Source organism: Pelecanus crispus, chromosome 10 (genome assembly GCF_030463565.1).
Source record: "Pelecanus crispus isolate bPelCri1 chromosome 10, bPelCri1.pri, whole genome shotgun sequence".
Taxonomy (NCBI): Eukaryota; Metazoa; Chordata; class Aves; order Pelecaniformes; family Pelecanidae; genus Pelecanus; species Pelecanus crispus.
In genome coordinates this window covers 26,779,100-26,795,862 of record NC_134652.1, presented here as the reverse complement: position 1 = coordinate 26,795,862, position 16,763 = coordinate 26,779,100, and the positions used below count along the sequence as shown (strand labels likewise).

The 16,763-nt window shown below is 36.7% G+C and overlaps 1 protein-coding gene across 41 annotated transcripts in view; it reads left to right on the top strand.

The window, feature by feature from the left end:
• The window catches only part of KCNMA1 (potassium calcium-activated channel subfamily M alpha 1), a 528,106-nt gene that overhangs the window by 446,126 nt on the left and 65,217 nt on the right, over nt 1–16,763 (top strand). For 37 of the 41 annotated variants that reach the window (XM_075717335.1, XM_075717316.1, XM_075717321.1 and 34 more), the window contains one exon: nt 14,049–14,142. In XM_075717335.1, coding sequence (XP_075573450.1) covers nt 14,049–14,142 — 94 coding nt within the window. Of the gene's footprint in view, nt 1–9,428; nt 9,723–14,032; nt 14,143–16,763 lie in introns of all 41 variants that reach the window. The other 4 variants (XM_075717298.1, XM_075717300.1, XM_075717326.1 and 1 more) reach the window with 2 other exon arrangements.

Here is a 16,763-nt window from a genome sequence, read left to right as displayed (position 1 = left end):
TAACATTCCCCGCTTTTATGAAAGCGGTACTTCAGGTGATAGGGTATTGTTAAACTGCAACCAATGTTGTGCTAAAAAAATGTCTTCTGGCAATAACATTTCTGTGTATAATAGCAGCTGAGAAATACTGTTCTATACTTACGCATAGATTTGAAGATAGAAAAACAGCACCGGGGCTTGAAACTCCATGTAACCAGCAGGTGGTGGTGCTGTCTTAGAAATAAGTAGCAACTGAAAAGCCGCCAAGAACTTTTTTATGTATTGCTTTTGTGAGGAAACAATTTTATTTTAAACAAAATATTTCAGATGGCTCGTTTTAATTGCATAGAACTGTTTCCAAATAGGTATATACAGTGTAAGCACTTGTATATAAAACCAGTGTGTATGTAAACATGCACAGCATTTATACTTAGTTTACATATGAAAATTATATTATGTCCTCACAGGTAACAGTCATGTGAAGACCTCCATCCCAGAGGAAAATTACAGCTGAATCTGAAAGAGTATTGGGGATCACTGAGCCTGATCCTATTTACATTTAATAGATGGAAGGTTTTCCACTGATGTGGATGACGATAAGAAAGCCAGAGTTAAATGTCAAGATTTCAATTCTTCTTGTTCAGAGGCACAGACACTTCTACACCCTTTTGTACAAGGGTAAACAACAGCCAAAAGGGAAAAGAAATTCAATGGTAGTGATGTTTAAAAAGTAAAAAAAAAAAAAAATCCAATTTATTGGTGGCATATTAACCACCTAGTAAAAAAAGCAAACTGTGCAAAGTCCTCTAAATTGTCTGTTTCAGAAGTAAGACAGCTCACTGGGAAGCAGAGGAAGAATTTAAAAATAAATCTTAGAAGTTAAGAATACAGTCCTCTAGATTTTTAAGAAGTTTGTGAAAATCTCTTCTTTACTCAGTAATGCTATACTGGCAGGGAAATGGGCATGGGGACCTAGTATGTCTTCTTCAGGAAATGTGTTAATGAAAACGCCTTCATCACAAATTTATTTTTAAACTTGTCATAAGCAGGATAGAGGAAAGGTTATTTCAGTTTAAAATTTCAAGATAGGCAGGTTGGAATTACAGTGGAAATGTGTATTTTTAAGATGTTGAGATAAATTGGCACTTTGAACTGAAAAACAAAGTAATAATTCTAATTAGATTTCTGCAGGATGAAATCTGCACTTCCCAATGTTCTCAGGAAGGAAACAGTTGCAGCAAGGCCTAGCTGAAATTTGTGGAGTCCTGCTCCAAAGAAGTCGGCATATAAGTATCCCTTTCCTATCCACTGAAATATTCTCTCTTCCTGAGGAACACAATCTATGCAGTAATACAAGATTTCTAATCCCAAGGAGCAGACCAGTCACCAAGGGCTCCTGTGCTTACTTTTTCCCGTAGTTACTTCTAGGCATTGTATATTTCCCCACTGAACTTAATGGACCTGAGAGAGTGTAGACAGCAAACTGTTCATAGGCACAATGGTGAGTGGCCTTTCAAATTTTTATTGTAATTTTTTTTTTAATAGGAGCTTATTTTTTGTCCACATAGAGAACTTTGCTGGTTTTAGCAGTGGCTGATCAGATTGTGAGTGTATTTAGTCACAAAAGGGAAACTTCCTTTACATTGTGAAAACAGAACATACTCCTTGTACCGTTTGACAGAACTACCTAACTACAGTCTACCCTCACTAGTGCTGCAACTTCTCCAGCCATGTCCCTTACAGCTGGTGTGAAAATCCTCTCTGAGGCAATAGGACAAAGGACAATACACTTTGGATTCCTGTGTATTGGGACAAGCGACAATGTACTGAATTTAGAACTATGCATGTAGAAATAATAGTTTGCTGTGTGATGCTACTCTTAAAGAATCCCCCAAAGACATGCCTTTTGGCTTTATGTGTCATGCCTTGGGGAACTCATTAGGAAATCGGTGTCCTTTAATCAACACTGTATTTTTTTAAGGAAAGAAAAAGGAAACATAGAAGTAAAAAAGATGTTACAGTTATTTGATGTTAAAGTGATACACCTTCATATCTAATTAAAAAACCCCAAAACTCTTATCATGTATGCATGTGGCAGGTTTTTACAGAATGTATTCCCAATGTATTTCCAAACAGCAATAGCAACCTCACCATCTTGTACTTGGTAGATCTGAGAAAATTAGTGATTATCAGCCACAGTTTCAGATAAGTTGGTCACTTGAGTCTTAGCAAGAGCTGTAAGTAACTCTGTTAAAAGGGAATAGACTGGAAGTAAGCAACCCAAGGCTGTGTAACAGATCAACGGTAGAACTAAATTCCCAGTCAAGAGGTTCCCAGTCTTCTGTTTGTAGCCATGGGATCATCAGGTAGTCTATTAAAAAGTTAACGTGGCTTTGAGCAATTCTTTTGTACTTTGCTTCTGCCAGACACAGCAGCTGGAGCTCTAAAATTGGAGTTCATAGCTTCTTGTGACACAGTAGGACACACAGGGGCTGAACAGCTCTTTTCTGACACAGAGAAGCAACATTTTGCTGTTGCTCTTCCTCAGTGTTCAGAGAGCAGAACAGCTTGTCATAATGAAATAACAGAATTTAAAATTTAACTCAGAGAATATTTACACTCGCCATAGCTGATGAGAGATTTTGAGCTCTCTTATTCTCCAAAGTGCACTCTCAAAAGACAAAGTCATTTCCCTTCACTTTGATGTTTGTCTGGAGAACAGACCCCCCTGAACACAGACCATGTTCTGTTTTAAGTTCTAGAATTTAGACACATCTCCCTTTCTTCACTCACAAAATAAACTTTACCAAAATAGTATTCTGTATGGGTGCAACATGTGGAGAAGTCAACTGGACAGTTAAATGGACAGGGGGAAAAAAGTCCACTGATGCTTTTTTTTTAACTTTTCATTTGACAGTTTTCCAATAACAATATAATGACTAAAATAAACAATTACAATCATAAATTGAGAAGGCAATGGAGAATGGAGACTAAAAATCAAGAAAAATGTATGAGGGAATACTAAATTCTGATTCAGAAAATATGTTTAAAGTTCAATGGACCTATGACTTAGTCTAAGTATAAATTAGGATTTGATTAAGAATTAAACAAAGTAGCTTTTTTCTGCTGTGCACATTTGTCAGGGGAAATGGAAGATGGTTGTTACGTACAAATAGAGTTATGTTGTGTATATACTTCTGTATAGGAACAAGAAACCAGGTCCATAAAATCTGAAGCCTTTCTTCTCTAAATTGCCCAAGCCAATTGTGAAATGCTGTATATATGGGAAAGGCTTTCTTCCTGCCCCATTTCATCAGTTTGCACCCTGAAGCACGAAATATGAACAGCTCCTGATCTAAAGTCCACCGAAGTCAATGTGTTTTCTCTGACTTCAATGCACTTTAGATGAACCACAATTTGAACAGCCTTAAACCACTTCTTTGCTTGCTGAAGTTGTGGTAATAGAGAAGGGATAGGAACTGGTGTCTCTGGAAAGCATTTGTAATAATTATGCTCTTGAATTAAACTGGAGGAGCAAAGAAAAAAAATCAAAGTTTTACAGTAAGCTTAGGGCATTGCTCTACCCCTAAAAATGAATCAAAGTAGTGTAAAACCATACCCTGGACTTTTTTCACCAAAAGAGTCAAGTTAAAACTCTGCTGGGTTTCCAAACACATTTGCAGTCTATCTTTCATTCTATATACGTGTGTAACCCTAAAAGCTCAGGAACTTAAAGTTTATCATGGTTTCACAGAATATCAGAACAGCCATCTAGAAAACATAACAGGATCCAGCCTAGCAACACTTCACATTTTCTATTAACTGTCTTTTTGCAGCATTCAGGGAAAAGCAAAGGTGAGGAATATATCTGTAGCTGAGCTTCAATCCTTTATGAGTGAGGAGAATTAAGACTGAAAGACTGTGTATTATTAATACAGATTTTAAGCATTGGAAGCCAATAGAAAAAAATAAAGTAGAGCAATGCATTTGTCACTCGATTTTATTTGTCTTTAGCCAAAGGTGCAAGCCTGGGACAAAAAGAGAGGAAAAAAAAAAGATAAAAAGATCTTTCTTGGGCTGCACTCTTTCAAAGAGAATGTCTTATGTAAGCACCATTCAGTATTTGTAAAATGTTCTGAGATGATGCATTCTTGACATTCTCGGATCTTGATGTTTTCTTATCTGCTTCAGATGGTGCACACTGCAACTAAAAGCCAGTGAGCCTCACCTGCTTTTCTAATGGTACTACTATGTAGAGATACGCAGCATATCTGTTTCTCTTTGTATAAAAAAAAAAGCAATGAAATGCATTTCCCTGAGTTTGTAATACACATAGAAACCAAAACAGCAATCCTGTTTCATTTGAATTACCATTTCAGACACCAGGCAAACACTGCTCTGCAGTTTCTAAAATTAACATTCTCATATCTCATCAAGCACCATTGCATTGTAGTTTCTAGTCAATGATTTCATTACATCTGTTACCACCAAAAAATCAAGTAATAATTATAAATTTGTAAAATAGATAGTTCATTGGCATAAGGTGATTATTAAAGGAGATGAATAATATTTTTTCCCCAACAAATAACAAATGTTCTGATTAAACCATATTTCATCACTATGCTAAATTCCAAGCCCAACTGATTGGGCACATTTTCTTTTCTGAGACTACCTTTGATAAGAAATGCATTACAAACTCATCAGTTTAGCTTCCTGTTAACAAAGAGACAGCAGCCGTCTGGATTATTCTAGATCCGCAGTGAAACTGCCACACTACGTATACTCAAACTAAAGCTGTGCAAGTTTGACAAGGGGCAGATGAATCCAGGAGTTATTGTGCAGGGGTTTAAGTCTATGCGGCAGCTGACGGTTGAAATAATCATCTATACATCGCTCTGAGCTAGCTGGGGAAAGGTTGAAGCTGTATATTTTCAACATATCTAGCCTAATGGTTAATCTGTTGTCTTGTACAGGGGGTGCTGGGTGGAATCACAGCAATAGCTGACAGTTTGGAGGAATTGCTGTGGGTATTTTCAGTTGCCTGATTCACAAAGTAGTAGGTAGCAAAGTCTAAACAGGCTTGTCATTGAAAGAGGGAAGTCATGCTCACTGTCACTCCCATCGAAACAACTCTGGTAGCCAAAAGCTCAATCAACATATTGATTATTTGCATTTAGTAATACAGAGCTGCAGCTTGTCTTCACCCACCACGTGAAAGCTGAGCTTTATGGAAGACATGCCAGATTGGAGAACAGTGATTGCTCCTTTGAAGGTCAGCTGGGATGATGCTTAGGAGAAAGAGAACAGTTAAGTTGGGGGGAGAAATAAAATATTTTTTCAAAGCACGATAGTTTAACTGTTAAAAACACTCTCTATACTTCTAGTGCTGGATCTGGCATATCTGCACAGTGACATGGCATTACTCACTATAGAGATTAAGGGGGTGCAGTATGAATTAGACTGAAACAAAAATGAAGTATCTGCAAATGACAGCTCTGGCTGATGGCTGACTATGAAGGAAAACACTGTGCTAGTGTCTGGTGAAAAACGGTGCTGAAAGCCTAGCAGCTGATAGAGATGGGGGAGGAAAGGAGCAGTGGGTATCGGTGGTGGTTGTTTAGAATGTCTGGTTTTGGTCAGGGTATTTTTTATCCTTTAAAACAGATTTTCATCTTCCCTTCCAGGCAAATCATGCTGAAGCCAGTTTCAGCCATTTTGTTGAAAGCACTGTACTGGTATTCTGCCTTGTTACATTTAAATTAAAGCTCAGCCCAGTTTTAAGTTATGGCAAGTGTATGCTCACAAAGAATAAATAGAGATTGCCATAGGCATTAGATTAACTACATTGGTTGTTTTAAAAATGTTCAGGGAGTTGCAGATTGCATTTCAAATTATCTTCATTATAATAAATAAAACGTATAGAAATAGAAACAAGCATGATTCCCTAATGCAGTCTGTAAGCAAGTGTATATTCATTGAGCTTGAAAGGGAGTTCTTGAGGGTGGAGGCTGAGGAATAGGAATGTATGCAGCTTCAAAATACCTTTACATAAATTGCATTAATATCTCACATTTTATAGACATTATTTTTTATCTGTCTAATGTTGACAGGTTTCTTGGGCAAGTTCTGTACCGCATTTACCAAAAGCAGGTAGTGTTCACCCAGGGTGCAATTAGGAAATACTACAGAAAACATACAATTTCTTACTCTTACTCTATTCTTATCCACTTCCTTATTGTTTGCCATTCTCAAAAAGCTATTCAAAATTTACTCTCAAAATGACCAGTAAGTATCTCTATTCTCAGCTAACAATAATAATGCCTTATGGATACATGACAAGTGTCCTGAATAGTTCTAATGAACTTTGGCAGAATAAACAATGCGGGCAGCACACTTGTCCTGTGACCATTTGCACTGAAAATAAAGGCATATGTCAGCTGAAGAGAAACTAAGCTAACTAGGAGTAGAAAATAGCTCGCTAGTGCTAAACTCATCACATACTTGGAAGAGAACCCTCGTGGATTTGGAGGTTGTGGTTTAACATTGCACAGTGGTACAACAAATTACCCCAATCCATACAGTTGGGTTGCCAAAGCTAGTGAGGCAGTGACAGTATGTAAGGATGTATTTAGTTACATATAACTAACAGCAATCTTATTTCCCAGCTATGTTTTCTATGGAAATCAGCCCACATAGTGGTGCAAGCACTTAATCAGTTTTTTAAGAAATTATTAATGAAAAGAAACTGCTTTTGCTGAACAACAGGATGCTATAAAAAACGTAAGTGTTTTAGGTTCTGCACATTATAGTGTGTATCTGCAGAAGTGACTGTGTTGGCCTATATTTCTGCCTAGTTGTACAATACTGCTTAATCTGAAAGCACAGTAATACCTTGCATTCAAAATTGCGCCTCTGTGCTTGCACATGTAGTTCCACGTGTATCCTGACATGCTTGTGTCTGTGGCACAGTATGCACGTACAACCTGACAGGCTATTTAGACTAAAAATAACCAGTTTTACTCTTCTAGGGTAAAAATATATACTTGTATTAGAGGAATGGAGAAAGAAATAATTATCTCTACCAAAGATGGGCTATTCAGATATTATACTCTAATCTTTGCTTTTCAAGATTGAGTAAAAAGACGTGACCCATGAACTGTTGGAGTCAGAAAGAAACTTGTCTTATTAACAAGGTATTTCATAGTCATCCACTGTGGGGCTTCTTCCATTTTCATCTGAAGCAGCTGAGCTCTTGTCGGAGGCAGGAAGTTAGAGGTCATGGGATGAAACTGGTAGTTAGAACTTTTAAATCTGGAATACTTTGACAAAAAAAGGGCAACTCTGTGGTCCCCATTGTTTAATGTTTTGCTTTTCAGTGTTAGTAGCATATCCACACTGTTGGAAATAAGGGGAAGGAGGATATGTTCTAAGCAGCTCAGTCTGCCTTCATGCTGAACGAGAAAATGTTTGCTAGTAAACATGATGCCAAGCCTAAGCTATTAAGCCATACCAAAAGACAAGGTCTTTTAGTTCTGGCTCATGCTGTGCTACTGCAAGCACAAAATTTGGGGAAAGCTTGCTTATGTCTGCATGGAATATGCCATAAGGCACCCATTGTTATGGAAGTTTAGTGCTTAATAGTCAGGTCTGGTATCTGCAACCATCACTTATTGAATGCCAGAAAAGACTGTAAAAAGATTATGATGTTTCTTAAACAGCTTGATTGGAGGGTGGATAAGCATTGTTAATAGATTTTGGGCATCTTCCATTGTATGTGAAGATATTTTGATGCAGGCATGTAGATTTATAAAGATTATTTCCAATATTACTGTCTGTAGTTTAAAAATAGAACCGAATTGATGCATTTCAAAGAGTTCAAATATATGCTTGACCAGTGACTTGTGTAGGGAGATAGGTCTCTGCAGATACATGTTATTATCTGAAAATTGTTTCACTCAAGGAATATCAAAGATAGAAGTACAAGATTTGACAAAAATCCAGTAACTCTGAGGTAAGATTGATAATTTTCTAATAGTGTATCCAATATGATACACAACATTTTTTGTGGTGGTTTTGCTAATCAAAGATATATGCTACCCTCCAATGATTTAAAATCTATGGGAACTCTCATGAGTATACATTACTATCATATTCCTTTAAATGTTACTACCATTAGAAAAGAGCAGACTAACCTTGTGAATTAGACTCTAGTTTTGTTCTCACTGATTTTTCTATCCACCTCAGTCAGAAGTAGTAGCAAGCTATGAATTCAGAGATCATTGAATGGGAATGGATACTTTGTCACGAAATATTTGAACCTTGTTTAGAAGTGCATTCAGATGACTCTTGTAATTCACATATAATCACCTTTTTTGTGAGAGAGACAGATTTTGTGCTTGAACACAAATGGCAAGCATGTGGATGCTATTTACGTATCTTTCACATTACCAGAATAGTGCTTCTAGCTGATGGTAAACTAGACAAAGATACCAAAAAACATGCCAATCTCCTCAAACGATTTTGAGCTACTGTCTACTCAACGTTCTCCTTGGAAACTTTGAGGCGATTGAAACATATGGAAATGATGCTGCAAGATTTTCAGTCCGTAAACTACTCCCTAGCTAACCTCCTCACCTAATAATAGATAACAGAATGTAAGAACTTAGTGGCTCAGTAATATGCCTACTTCTCTATAATATACTCATTCAGAATGAAACAAGCATTAGAAGAACATCATTAATGCATATTTTTACCAGAAAAACATTTTATTATTGTCTTTTACAGAGGATGGCATAATATGGGTTTTTTGTTTAATTAGCTGTGATATATTAGAAATGTAAGACTAAGAATCACAGTTTCAAGCTAAATTCATATTTAGGAAATTCAATTTAGTAGCTTTCTATTCAGAGGCGCTATGTATGACCTCTGGAAATTTAAAGTATTCAGCACTTCTGAATACCCACAACTTTTTTGAAGGTTCTGAAACATCAGTTTAATTCCATAAGTATGCTTGCACAATTCTGAAGTGTTGACCTTACTTTTTTTCTATTATTCCTTATTTATTTTAATAGCAGCAGAGTGCTCTACCTCCCCTGTCATTTTCAGTAGATTCAAAGGAATAAACATCTTCCACAGCTAGCAAATCTCAAAGCCTTTATCAACATGTGGGAAATAAGCGTTGCTTCAGACACACTTACCCTAGGATGGGATTATTGCTTGAAGATGATAATATTGTGGAATAATCCTTTTATAAGTATTCTTTTATAAAAAGCCATTTTTAGAAAGAAACTTAAGAAAGCTGCAGGTATAAACCTTTATTTCAGCTGTAGAAACTGATACTTTAAGCTTTAAATTCTGTAATTCCACATAATATCAAAATTGATTCATCCTGTGGTTTGAAATAATTTTTAATACAAAGACATTAATTTAAATTTTTTCTTATTATTTAGAAGTAAAGAATGCAGCTAAATCAAGTTACCCAAAATGTTCATATCAATTCAAGAATGCAACTACTAATGCATTGGTTGGTGCCAAGTCCACTGAAGGAATCCCGGAACCTGTTCCACTTGTTAATAACCGTAAAGGGAGCCTCTTCCTACCCAACAACCCCTCGCTGCTGCACCTTAACTTATTGAGTTCTGTTGAACAAGGAAAATCTACGTACTGTAGATTGCAAAGGGCACTCAGCTTGCCTGTAAAATACCGCTACCACTCCCAAAAGCCTGGGTTGAACCAAGATCTCCGTAGGTAGCCCCGTAGTTGGATGTATAAGGCAATACAGATTGGTTTGTGCATGGTTTTGCAGTCTGTTTTCAACGTGACTATGACATTACTAATGCTCTGTTAAGTGCTTACAGATGTGGGTTTCTCCAGATGTGGTGATTAATAAGTTAATCAAGATAGCTAGTCAACTAATGTTTCTGGGTGGTTTGTGCTTTACCTTTCATATGGTTTATTTGCTCTGAAGCATTTACATGCTAGGCAGAATGAATTTACCAGGTATTCCAGTTCGTGTGATGTTTGGTAACAGATGTTATTTCAAATTCCTGCTCTTTTTGGGGTCTAAAATCAGTGTCTGTAAACTGTTCTGCTAGTGACCTGGGAGAGGCAGTGAAGGAGACAGATTTATTTAAAAAATAGTAACAAAATAGCAAAGAAAAAAGTTACGAACTTGTCCGCTGTTTCTGAAAGACATTCCCTTTATTTTGCTTAAAAAATGAAATGTGGATAAAAGTCAAGTAATATGTTGTTACAGATGTTCAGCTCCACATTACGGCTGTTAGAATTACCAGCACATCTTAAATCAATTCATGGAACATTGTCTGGAGGTTATGTCATTGAAATAATGAATCCTCTTTACTCAAGAATAAGCAAACATGTTAAAACATCAGTGTAACTTTAAATTAAACTCCAGCATAAACTGGAGCATCTGAAGCCTCATTAGACTTGCCTGACATTTTTCTAGCACCGAGTCTTCCTGAACTGCAAAACTGTTAGATTCTCTGCCTATTAGACAAGTGAGCACTGCGTTATTACAACAGTACATTAAGTGTTATACTTAGGGATATGCAAACAAGCTCTTGAATCTTATTAGAACTCAGAGGCTGGATTGATTTCCGATTGTATAAAATTCTGTGTCCAATTCTTGAACTTATTTGCAGTTTCCATGAAAGCTGGTAAAGAAAGTCTGCATAATATAATATGACTGTATTTTAATATGAATCCTGTAGCTTAAAGACATCAAAAATACTAAAAATTGGGACACATTCTCATTAACAAAAGCACTAGGTCAAACATACATCTGAGTTGAGTTGTCATATATCACAGCCCATTATTCAAATATCGTTGTCTTTCATAAGAACAAGCAAATTTAAGACTCCCTTTTAAATTAAGACAGACACAGGAACCATGAAACTAAATGATATTTTATGGCTTTACTAAAAATTTTGCTAGATCTATTTCTTTAAATATGCAGGAAATTGATAAGAGTATCTGAAGGGTAATAATTAAATACGTTTTATATCCTACTTACTACTAAGAAGCCACTTTTGAGTTACCATTGCAACACTTTTGGGACCCAAGCCATAGGTAATGGTGTCCATTATATACCATTCACATATTTCAGCTTCATGGATTCCCTTCCCCCATTCTGATGGAGCTGCATTTCTAAACTGCAGATGCTCTGTAAATTTTACATACATTGAAAAACAAAATCTTGTTTGGATGTGATATGATTAAGATAGATCACCTTTCATTGCTGCAATGAGAATAAATGGCTTCCTTGCTTAAGCAAGGCATTGCTTTAGCAACAAATTGAGATCCCTCAGAAGGCTTTGCTAACAGGTATTAACTAGTGAGCCACATTAACCTTGGACTTCCCAGGCAATTGGTGACAATAGCATAGTCTGAATATGACAAGGCACATATCAAAAGAGGGATCTTATTTATTGTAGATGCAGTACCAAAAAATAACTGCAGACTGCTTGAAATCTAGTTCTAGAAATGGTTATTCTGGATGATTAATAGTAAGACTGGTTTTTATTTGGATGGCAGGGTAGCATCACCTGGCAGCACTGGAGAACACAAATGTTGGACCATGTAGTACAAAAGATCCTTATTGTACTAACTTTCAGTATTTGAAAAGATCAGGCAGAAGTCTTATTAGCTAGCTGAAAACTTGGAAAAGTATTCTTTTTTTAATAGTGTTTTCTATTGTTCATAGAAATATTTCTGGCTATAATATGATCTACAGTTGACTTGTGTTAATGTAAGATTTTGCATGTGGTCCTGATGGCTATATATCTTCCTTAACTGTTAAAATAGTATAACAATACACTTTATTTACGGTGCAATACTAAATCTCTTGACAAACATGTAGCAGATTAGATTAAGTGAAATTTAGAATTTTTACTACCAAGAGAGCAAAACATGTCAGTTATGGCTGGTTTCTGGAAGGAACATTTTGTATGGTTCTTGTTCCTTTATCTTTTAAGTGGTGGATTCATCAGATTGGAACTGAATATTTATATCCTATAAAGAACAAGAGAGCGCAGTGTATATCTTAAAAGCAACCTATTGTTTGTGTGGAATAGCATGCAAATAACTTTCTGATAGACAAGTTTAAAACAAGACCAGGCCATTTCCAAGAGAGTGATTTGCAGAGGGTGTTCTGAAATGCACAAATACTTGAACTTTGTTATAATCAGAAATAGAAAGATATTACTAATAAAATAGTTCTGTGTGTATTCACTTAATGTTACAAATAACTAAATACTGAAGTGATCTAGCTTAATCAGAACAAACTGTCACAGAAAGAAAATTTCAATTTGTACATTTTTGAGATTTTTCTATGGGCTTATTTATCTCTCAGCCAAAGAAAGAATGGTACTTGAATAATCATCAATAAGCATTTCCACTATAGGACTCTGACTTGGGAAAAAAGAAAAGTCAAAGGATAAGGAAATGGCTTTGTCTTTGGGGATGCTGCCCAAGAAGAAAAGAAAGTTAAGTCAGTGAAATAAATCATTATTAGACAGTCATTTCTCTGATCTAAGTATTAACTTTTACACCACTCTTTGGGGCATTTATTTTGGGGTTAGCTTTTTTGTTTTGGTTTTTCTTTTGCAGTGCTTTCTTTTGTTTTGATTCCCTTGATGTGTTAGTTGATGCCAGGTCATTTAAAAAGACAGCACATCTGTCTTTTCAGGGCCCAGTCCTTCAGTCTTGACCAAGGCAAAATGAAGTTCCACAGCAGACTTGGGCAAACAGACAGACGTGGCAGGCTAGAGTGCAGTCTGTAATAAAATAGTGTCAGAAGGGGGTTATAGCAGAAGGATATTGCTTAATTTCTTCACAGATAAGTCTAGGGCACATGACATAATCCAGGTTTTGTTGTTGTTCCTACGTAGCTCATTGCAAATAGAAGTTTTTTCCCAGCCTCTGCTTGTGCACTGCTAATGTGTATTTTAATATAGCTACTACTACTACTACTACTAATCTCTTTCCTTTTAGCTTTAAAGTAACAGCTTCCTAGGCATCAGTTATATTATCTTCTAGTTCATTTTTCAGTTAACAATAGGATGGAAAAAAAAAGTGTATTTTTTCCTTCTTTATATTAGAATAATTCAGCATTAGTGTGAATTTGAGAAAGTGGGCATAAGATAACTCCCTTTGATAGCACATGTAAACCTTATGCGCAGATTATCAAGTGCAGTAGCAGTCTTGAAAGAGTAAAGATGATGGTTCATGCTTATAGATGAGTTATTAGGAAGCTGCACTTGTTTAAGCAATACGTCTTGTGACATAGATTATCCAAGAGTAGTTTATGATTGGCAAAACCGTAAGTGATTTTACATCTGGAAATTGATCTGTCGTTGACAACACACCTCATCCTCATTAAAAGATTGCATAACACATGCATCCTCTGTTATACAGGTATTGTCTCCCCACTTCCATTCAACCTCATTCTGTTTACTCCTGTTAAAACTCCCTTTTGTGAGAAGGGTAGAGCGATGAGGTCTGACTTGTGCTGGAGATCTGTGCACAATGGCAGGCTGCATTCACATTCCCGACTAACTGAATCATTGAACGTCAAGGCATTGAATATTTTACATCTCTTCATGAAGACTCTGTTGTTTGGCATGTGAGGAGCAAGAACCAACTGGTGTCTAGTTCATTAGCAAAAGCAGGCTGGCAGCTGTTATGTTGGTATTGCAAATAGTACTTCATCTTTCTGGGAATATAGCAGAGCACTAATTCTACTTTTCTGTAGCGCAGATTAACTGAAAATAACTCTAAGAATAACCCGAATGTGGTTCCCCCCTCTTTGTTTTTGAAGTATGAAACCAATTTGAACGCCTGTGTTCAAAACCCTGGTATTCTTCCCTGCTTCTCCTTCAAACCAACCTCTTTGACTAACATGTATTTGATTTTTATTACTGTTGGGCCTATGTTAGCAATGAAGTATCAGTGCGTGAATGGACATAGAGTGTGTGTTCTTTGCTACTTCACTTGTATTTCATATTGCACTTAGAGCAGTACTTAATCTCATGAGTTCCTTATATTTCCAGTTGAAGATGAGCAGCCGTCGACACTATCACCCAAAAAAAAGCAGCGAAACGGAGGCATGCGAAATTCACCCAACTCCTCACCCAAACTGATGAGGTAAGACTGTAAGAAACTCATATCTTCATATCCTTTCTTCCTTCCTTCCTCTTCTCCTCCCCCCACATCAAAAATAAGGGGAGGGGGTGGAAAAAAAGATTGTTAGATGGTTTCTGAAAGGCTGAAGTATTTATTCTGTCAGCTTGTCAGCAGTTAATGATAGAGCTGAAAAAAATTCTGTCATGAAAAACAGTTTGAAAAGCTGTTTGAAAAATACATAGGCTTTAAAGTCTTAGCTGTCACCCTGTCCTGTCCGTGTGTAGTTCTTAAACAGCAGTGGCACTAATGATAGCACTAACCAATCAGGGGAACTCATGTGGTTAGTTTGCCTCAGGCAATTCTCTTTTTGTTGGATTCCCTCTGAGTACTGTTTTCTGTACTTAAGGCCATATGTGAGATGTATCATCACAATCAAAAATGAACCTGAATATTACCTTCCTTTTATCCTGTCGATTGAAATCAAATTTCGGTTAATTGATTTAGACTGATAAAAAAGTCTAATAATCTATGTACTTGCCAAAGCAAAGTTCAAAACTAATGCAGTTTTACTCAGGCTAAAAGCACATTAATTATGAAATACAGGGATTTTTGAGAGGGTAGTATATACTCTAAAAGTGGGTGATGAAAACATCATCTTGTTAGTGATATTTTTCCCCTGTTGCTATGTGTACATTATTTTACACCGGTGCGCCTTTGTATAACTATGTAGTTTCCTTCCATAGGACAAATTACCTCTAAGAGATTTGTTAAAACTAGAACTGCAACATGAAAGTGGAATCTATTAAAAAAATATGGCATTTGCTTTCTGTTTCGCTGTACTTCACCTTTTGCCTGCTCAAGTCAGTCAGAACAGAATCAGATAGCGGACGTGGAGTTTTCTACAAGGAGGCCATTCCTGCTCTGGTTTTGCATATCTGAAGTAGCCAGGCTAGAACCTCAGTCCATAATTGTTCCAGAACTAAATATCATAGCAGACATTTTCCACTGCATATATCTTCAGAAAAATGTAAGCTTACTTACATATATAAACAGACACATTCATCCAGTTTGGGTGCATGTGTAACAGTAACTGCTCCGCAGTCACAGAGGTTAAGTGAAAAAAACTAATATGAATATATAGTTCTCTCTATATCTAAAATAATTCATGACTTTTATTGTTGGCAATGATTTTGTTCCTTTAACAATTCTGGATACAGCTAGGTATTCTATTCTTCTTTGTATTTTAGTCCATAGACTGGAAATTTTCTTTGGCCAGTTACAGAAGCACCCGTATTCGTTTACTGTTACTGCAATATAGGGCATATTCAAGGACGTAACTTCTACAAGTTGTCTTCATCTCTGTTTAGACTACAGAACCAAAAGTGAGATTGATTCACAGAGGAAAATGCACCCAGCTGTGGCTGTTTTTTCCAATTGACCATCTATTTCTGTTAAATGTATCATTAAAAGTTCTCTGCCTTCCTGTTAGCTCAGCCTTGCCCATATGACACTGATTTACATGCTTGTTTACAGTTTATGAGGAAGAATAAAATGAACATACTGGCAAGCTTCTCATTTTTATGGTGCCAGTTGTCATGCTAGCATAATTTTCAATTTACTTACCTTTGGACAGTCTTCTTGTCTGGTACTAATAGTTTTAACCACTTAAAGTTCTAAACATGTGGGAGATTCCCCCCCACCCCCTGATTTTGGGGAAGTAGAAATAAAAAGAAAGAGAGGGAGAGAGAGAGAAATAGCTGAAACATTTGGAGTTGAGCACACTGTCCCTGTTTGCTATGTAAAGTATGCCTCATTTCTTTGATCTTGAGTAATAATAATTCTGGGGAGTTATACTGTTTTCATATGCTTCAAAGCTGTGTCAAAGTTTTGCTGCTTAAGGGTACTTCTTTATTCTATTGGCTCTTGGGTACTGAGATGACAGGTCCTCTGTACTAGGTGCAGGCTTTTTCAAGTCATAGCCTTCAGCAAAACATCAAATTACCAAATACAGGGTAACATACTTCTACACAAATGCCTTTCCTGTAGATATATTATACCATATATATTAAATACTTTAGTGTTACACGGTACATTTTATGTGCAATAGAAAGTGATGGTTTGAGGTAGCCTTAGGGGTACTTTTTTCCACAAGCAGAAAAAGCTAGTGTATACCGTATCAAGTATGGTTTTTACAGGACTTTCTGCCCGAAGGCCTTTGTAAATAAGTAATGATCAACAGATTGGCTGTGGGTTTTTGAAAAGCATGCCTGTGTCAGTTTGCATGATGGGGGAAGATTTTCAAAGTGGAGCTTGCTTTCATTGCCTGCTGAAGAGGGACTGAGGGAGAGTAGTCGTCCTGAGCCTGAGCTGTCTGCTCAGTAGCACATCAGAATTGCTAAATACAGATAGAGCAGCGAGTGGAGAACTTGCCAGGCTTCCAAATCCAGACATTGTTTTCTTCCTCTTCTCCCTTGCTGCTAAATTTATTCACCAGCCCTGTGTCGGCACCCTCAGCCTCTCCCCAGACCCAACCATCTCTTTGTCTCACCCTTTATCTACACTGGCTTAACTCACATTCAAGGTGCTAAATAAGAGAAAGTGGATCGAATCAGAAGAGAACTCTGTTAAGCTTTGCCTGTAAC